Below are 7,348 nucleotides of genomic sequence, written 5' to 3'. Positions count from 1 at the left end.
GAGACAGTTAACCAAACAAATAACTTCAGAATTAACGATTAACGAGTGATGAACTATGATGGAACATTATGAGGATTGGCTGAAGCCCATAGCGTTGGAAAATTCTCGATTATATCTGCCTCCCAGTAAATGACGCAGAGGATTTCTGAATGCATCTCATCATAATTAATGTCTCGTTCTAAGAGAGTATTGCAGAACTAAATGATGTTCCTTAGTCAAACTTCTTTTAAAATAAAATTAACTTTGCTATGCTATACCATGTAGTTTCTCCACAACTAAAATCCAAAAACCTTGAACCGCCCAGCTATAAAAATACTTTCCCATGATCATTACACCTAATCATCGTCCAAACTTCTCTATCCTCTCAATTGTGGACGGAAAACTAAACCAAAACCTGCGATCCACTTTTGTATCGTTCCCAATGTGCGTGTACGGAAAACTTTTTTCATTTTAGCCCTCTCATCGTATGCCCACACCCCGCACTCAGTCCAGTCATTCTGGTGTTGAGGTCGCACTGGTTTCGACCAAAAATTGCTTGCTCGCTACAAGATAAAATTTGTAGTCCATTCATTGCAATAAAATTATTATTCAATGGTGCGTAACTTAAACGCAGCAGCCATTCCCGAGGCAAAAGTGCGCCTCAAGCACAGGCTCAACCGTTTTTTGCCGTTGAGGTTTAGCTTTTGTCAAGGGCCAGAGAAGCGGCCGCTGTGTATTGCTGGACACCGCAACTACAGTAACAGTTGGCAGGGTCAGGCAAATTATTAACATAGAGAAAGTTTGGCACTTAAAAAAGGAGCGTAATGGATTTTTATCAACGTCCAGAATGTCCATAAGTTTCGGACGAGCACTGGGGAGAGGACTGGGCGATAATATAATTAAAAAAGAAATGAAATAAAATGTGAAACAATAGAACTACCCCGCTTCAATGCCGAGAAGCCGAGAGCCGGTTGAGTTTTGCAACTTGTTCTGACCTGATCCAGGAGCACTGTTCCCCATTAGGATTCCCTTCGTTCAAAGAAAGTCAATCCAATATGGCACCGGCTCTAGATGAGGACGGGCCGGAACCTTCTCCAAACCGCAGATGTCGCCTTTTGCCTCGGTAGAAAGTTCAACAGTCATTAATTTGGTTTGCGGTTGACGGGTGTAACGGGCGCCCGAAAGCCTGAGGAAGGCTTTGCGGACAGCTCCAGGGCTATATGATCCTAATTTTTCACTATACACTATCAAAGCTTAGCTGGACAGCGGAGGACATTGGGCGTTAGCTGTGGTTTCTATTGTTTGTGGAGTTTGTACATGCTCTTACTAATTCCCAGTAATTTAAAAGCTCAATCCGTGAAAGAATATTAATTTCTCTTCCGTAAGCCTGACCACACAAGGAAGACAAATGAAGTGTGTGTTATTGGGTGATTTTGTAGTGTCAAACGAAGAAGTAGCTACACTTCACACAAAACCTTCAGCCTTATAGCTTACAAACTTTCGAATAAAATCACAAAGTACTCACATTTTAAACTACACCTTATTATACCTCAAAGACACCAAGAAACAATACCTTGTATAGTTTGTTTTGCGCCAAGTTTTTCACCCAACGTAACAGGGAGTGGTGAGTTTAACGAGGAAGCAAGTTTGTTGAAGCAACTAGCACTTAAACCGGCAAGGTACAGTACAGGTGCATGGAATGGTATTGTTCTTCGGAGTCGATTAGGACGGTGCGCTAGTACAACAATGTTAACCCTGTCTTTGTAGCTACAGTGTAATCAAACTTTAGTAATGAAGACTGTAATGAAGCAAAGTGATACAAAGTAGTACGACGGCGCAAAAGTGGTGGATTCACTGCGATGGATTTTGAGGTGCGATGAAGTTGAGATACTAGTGAATAACATAATGGATTTTAGGTGATTGTTTTACTGTAAACTTTAAGACTAACAGATATTGTGATTATCCTTTATATGGAGAGTCATACTCGTCATTTTTTGCTGGACTATTCTTGTCATTGATAATGACACAACACGATTCTTGGAGAGCGTTAAGGTCCTAACGGCTATCTTTTAACGATCTAACAATGCATTTCACTTGAAGTACTAAGGTAATTATTATCAGAAATGATCTTCAAAAAGACATCCGAAAACATCAGTGTCTAAAGGGATCTAAAGCATAATGTAACATGGCTCACTGAAAGCGTTTCTTAGTTGAAAAGAGTATACTAAAAGCTTTTAAGCTTACACAACATTGTTTGAGGGACCTTAAGTTTCCCATTGGCTGTAGATCGTAAACGTTTAAAACATATTTAGTACAGATAAAATCCTTCTAGTGTACTTCATGAATGATTCTACTCGCACTAATCATACCGTCAACAAATCATCGAATAATGTGATTTGTTTGGAATTTTGTTTCCCAATTTCGCTCAACCGGTATGCAATAATTAAATAAATATTGCTTCGTTATTTATCACTGTGCCAAGAGTTTTACATTGTTAATCCTTTAATCATGCAATCCAATCGATATAATTAAATATCACTGAGCTGCATCATTCCGTTGCTAATCAAAAATAGTTTGTCAAACCGACACACCATCCATCCATCAATCGATCCAATGCAACGCGAAGGTTCATGCAGGTTGTGGCAAACTTAAATGGGAACCACAAATTAAATTGAAACCTTCGCTTACCTTCACCGTACGCGTAGGCGGCGCGAAAGTGTGCACTAAATTAACGATTAATTAATTATTCAAGTGTCACCACAGCAGACGCATTAACACATATAATTTTGCATCAACCTCACGCATCGCCCGCACGGGTTCACGGGTTCATGAAGGTTTTGTTTCGATTGCGACTGGTTTGGTTAGGTGAGAAAAATCTTGAATTATTCATACTGGCGGAGGTACGCGGGTGTTGTTTGTGAGGTTGATAAGGGACAGGGGCGTTTGGGATGGCAGTGCTAATTAAAACTGTTGACGAAGCTGGTGGCATCGGCACTGGTGATGATGGATGTACGGGGACCAGAAGTAGCTTAATAGCAATCGCATGCAAAATCAATGGGAGAAACAATTTATTTCTATTGAGGAGTAGGTAGATTGTTTTGAAGGAATACTAAAATGTAAAATGTATACTAAATTATTTGAATTAAAATCATTGATCCCTGCTGTTGTTCACCTTTAATGCTTTAGAACCGACTCCAAAACGTAGATCTGCTCAGCAATATCCGGAGTAGGTCGTAATCGTCTGGCATTGCTTGGAATCGCCCGGGGTCTGAGTCATCAGGAGTTGTCCGGAGTCATCCGGAGTGGTGCAGAGTTAGAGTCATCCAGACTCATCTGGAGTCATCAGGCTCGTGCTCCGGAGACGTCCGGCTCCAACACCCCAAGACTCCGACTGCGGGCGATACTAGTGATTCTGATTTTGTTAGAGCCGGAGCCGGATCGGATTCGTGAGTGCGCTCCAGAGAGCACTCGACTACTACCCGTACCATTTACCTTTCCAAAAACGTTAATGGAACCAGATTTGCATCGTCACAGTTGAACTGTAAGCTTATTCTAGCTTCGTTCATTCCTGTTTTTGTAATGGCTTGTACGTTTTTCATTCCAGCCAATGAATCGAATGCATCTACACCATGCATAAATCTATGCATCTATGCACTGTATTATGCCACTCACAGGGCAAACAAAAAAGTTTTATTTTAATGAATAATCATTAAAAGAAAAATCTTTCAACCAACTACTACACCAGCGAACGCCAAACTTTGGGCCAAGATTTGACTCTGCAAACCCTTTGAACCGTGCTAGCACAAAAGCTAAAGTTTGGTACACCGGCACAGTACTTCCGTGCTGCTGCCGCTGCTAGTGCTGCTGCTGCTGATCCGTAACGGTTTTGTGCCACGACGGGCGCGCGTAGTAGTAGATCGTTTTAGTTGACTGATGCCGATGCTGTTCGTCGTGCCACGCAGCTCTCGCACGGTCGCTCGATGCATGCGAAGCGAGACGAATTACTATTGACGCCAACCGGTCGGTCGGTCGGACGGTTGCTTTTTAGGCGGAAACTTTGCACGGATAATAAAATCCTTTTTTCCGCCCGAGAGCATTTTTAAATGGCGCACTTGGAACCAGATGTAATGTGTATGTTTCGGCGTAGCTTTAGTTTACATTTTGCATTTTCCTACTTTTAGTTTAGCATATTGTGTCCCTTAAACCGTTATCACTTTTCCTATTTAAAGAATCTTGGTTTAAATGTGCCTTGGATGATTAATAATGTAAAAATCGTAGTACCTGGTACTGTTCCTGTTTAAATTGTAAAAGGTAATATTTTGTATATTTTGAATATCATTTAGAGAAAATCAGTCATTTAAGTGATCCAGAGCGAATCTTTTGAAACGCGTCGATAATAGAGATCGATATCAATTCAACCAATGACGGTACTGAATCCATATCAGTACTGGAGCTGATACATCAGCTGGAACAGAACCATGGAATTGATTTTTGAGCTTAATGCTGATTCTAGAGCTACAATTGATTTCATTCCGATCCTGGAACTGTACCTGAACCTGTTCCAAGTGTAATATTGATTCTGCAGAACTGAAGTAGTGTAGGACATTAATCATAACATTAAATGACCCAACAATACAATCATAGAATGAAGTAAACTGTAAAGTTATTTCTCATTTTTAATAATAATAAGATTCACGTCTTGATCGTTATTCTGTGTCCAGATTAAAAAGGGTTAGAGATACAGTATTAAACGATTTTTCTCATTTTAAGTGTTTTGCGAATAATAACTTAAATGAATTTATATGTTAGATTCTTGTGATAATAGAAGATAAATAATCATTTGTTAAGGTTACTTACATGAATAAGAATTGCATAACTCACAGTTGAAGATAAGACACTCCGATATGGTCGAAACTAGTGATGGGAAAAATGAAGTTTTTGTCGGAATCGATTCCGGCTAGCTTCGTATTTTTCTGGAATCGTTTCCGGACATTAGGTCCGGAATCAGTTTCCTGAATCAATTCCGGAATCGGAATCGACTCCGGGATTGGTTCCGGAATCGGCTCCAGAATTGGTTTCGGAATCGATTCCGGAATCGACTCCGAAATCGGTTCCGGAATCGAAATCGGCTCTCGAATCGGAATTTGTTCTTAAATTGGAATCGACTTCCAAACGGAGTCATTTTCTTCATCGCCATAAAAATAGGCGTTTGGGTCCAATCATGCTTCGTATTGATAACCGCAAAAAAATACAAATTTACTTGTAAAAGATCCATTCTCATGGAGATTCCCGGACTGATTTCGCACCGGAGTCAATAATGGAATCGACTCCGGAGTCAACTCCAGAATAGGAATCGGCTCCGGAATTGATTCCGAACACGGAATCGGAATCGGGTAGGTCCGATTCTGAGCTCCCACCACTAGTCAAAACAACCGACATGAGTTTGAATGTGTTAGACACTAATAAACGAATACGTCCACATGTCCCTTGTAGGTGCAGTAAAGTTAATTGATGCCTCTGGTTTGGCGAGATTCTTTGCATTGCGTTATCTTAAGTCGTCTGGTAATAAGTTATATTCGAGACGGATAGGACTGCATGCCATAAGCACCATGGTTGAAAACTAACAGTACTGCATGATTTGTTTCAAGGCAGTTTTCCTATTTTTCTTTTTTTCTGAAAACAAAGTATAAAATATTTATTATTGGCTTTATTAAAACCGAACAGCGCACACAGGAACACTGGCCGGATCGTTCAAGAAAGCTTCCACAAACTTCCCGACCTTTGCAGCCTTTACGAAGTTCGTTTCATACGCTTGAATTGCACCCGCCCCAAAAGTACGCCTGTCGTACAATCTGTTCGATCTGCAAAAAACCGCCCTCACTCAACCGACAGTATGTTAAGGTTTGGATCCATCTTTACACCGCGCGCGCCCTTCTCCACACGCCCCACAATCCACGCCTCGCGCTCGGTACACCGTCTGTACTCCTCGCAGAAGCCGGCCGCCGCCTCGCGGGGCAAACAAATCAGCAACCCGCCGCTCGTTTCGACCGCCTTCCCCGCCAGCAACTTGGCACCGCGCCCGAGCGTGTCCGCCATTTCGCGCACATTCTTAATGATGGGCAGCGTGTCGAGATGGAAATCTACGTCGGCCGTCTGGTGCGATGCCAAGTTTTCCGCGTGCCCGTACAGCCCGAAACCCGTCACATCGGTAGCCGCATGTGCGCCGTACTTTTTCATCAGCTCGGCACCGGTTTTGTTCAGCCGGGACATCGATTCCAGCGCGATCCGGTACGTCTGCTCGATATCGGCCACGGTGAAGCGTTCCCGCAGCCGGGCCCAGCTGTCCGAATGCTGTTCGCCCATCCAGATGTACGCGTTCGTGGCGAGCTGGGTGCCGAGCGGTTTGGTTAGCACGAGCGCATCGCCTGGTTGTGCGTTGTATGGCCTGCAAAATTGAGATGTTGAGATGTTTCGATGTGAACCGTTTTCTCCTGCTATTGGCAGCTTTATCTTATCACTCACATTATCAGCTCCGAACGATGGCAGACAGCGGAGGCAGCACCGCCAATAACGCACCACGGGTTCTCCGCAATGCTGCCGATCTGGACCGGCGCGTTGCACGCTTTGGCCGCCTCCAGAAAGCCCTGCATCACCATCGGCACCACCACCTCGCGCTCCTGCTCAGTGAACTCGGTCGGTGCGGTAACTATCAGCTTGATTTGGTCGATTTCCGTCGCCCCGACAGCGAACACATCGCTGACAACGTTCGCGAGCGCGATCTTCCCCAGCATAAACGGATCGTCGATCAGCGGGTAGAAGAAATCGACCGACTGTACCAGGAAAAGGTCGCGTTTGAGCGCAATTACAGACGAATCCAATCCAATTCCTGCAAGTGGAAGATACATTTTAATGCATTTATGTATAGAACTGTTGCCATGGGTTACGTTCCACTCACCAACACCCTCCTCCTTGTTCGGTCCCTTCCCATCCTTATCACCTAGCTGCTCTCCGTACACTCCTGCAAGAAGTCGGTTTAGGACATCTTGAGGAACTTTCGAGCCTCACCCCCGTAGGGTGGAGAATTTGGTGAGGCGAAAGTCCGGGCTGAGCCCATAACTTTCCGGTTTAAACATTTTGCGGGTGCGTTTTAAAAACGCAAAACAAAAAAAAAAGCGATAAAAATAAAAGTGAACAGAAATAGACAACAGCTGATTTACAAGTGGCCGCAGTTTCCGGCCCTCGGTTGGTTGACGGCTGGCTGTGTTTGTTGTGATTTTGACGCTTATACCACGGCTTGACAACGCGTTGTCGCATACGACACACGCGACACTGTTTTGTTGGTTGTCGCATGGTAATGCAACAGGCAAAA

The 7,348-nt window shown here is 43.5% G+C and overlaps 1 protein-coding gene across 1 annotated transcript; it reads right to left on the bottom strand.

Annotated features, from left to right (window-relative positions):
* Window positions 1-5,666: 5,666 nt before the first annotated feature.
* Window positions 5,667-7,217, bottom strand: LOC120958480 (selenide, water dikinase 2-like). The gene is made up of 3 exons (XM_040381326.2): window positions 6,935-7,217; window positions 6,502-6,865; window positions 5,667-6,424 (listed from the first exon to the last, which is right to left on the bottom strand). Exons 1-3 carry the CDS (start codon window positions 7,110-7,112, stop codon window positions 5,857-5,859), a joined length of 1,110 nt encoding a protein of 369 aa, XP_040237260.2. The 5' UTR covers window positions 7,113-7,217; the 3' UTR covers window positions 5,667-5,856.
* Window positions 7,218-7,348: the final 131 nt, after the last annotated feature.

The sequence above is a fragment of the Anopheles coluzzii genome, chromosome 3 (genome assembly GCF_943734685.1).
Source record: "Anopheles coluzzii chromosome 3, AcolN3, whole genome shotgun sequence".
NCBI classification, from domain to species: Eukaryota; Metazoa; Arthropoda; class Insecta; order Diptera; family Culicidae; genus Anopheles; species Anopheles coluzzii.
This window is presented reverse-complemented; position numbering and strand designations above follow the sequence as displayed.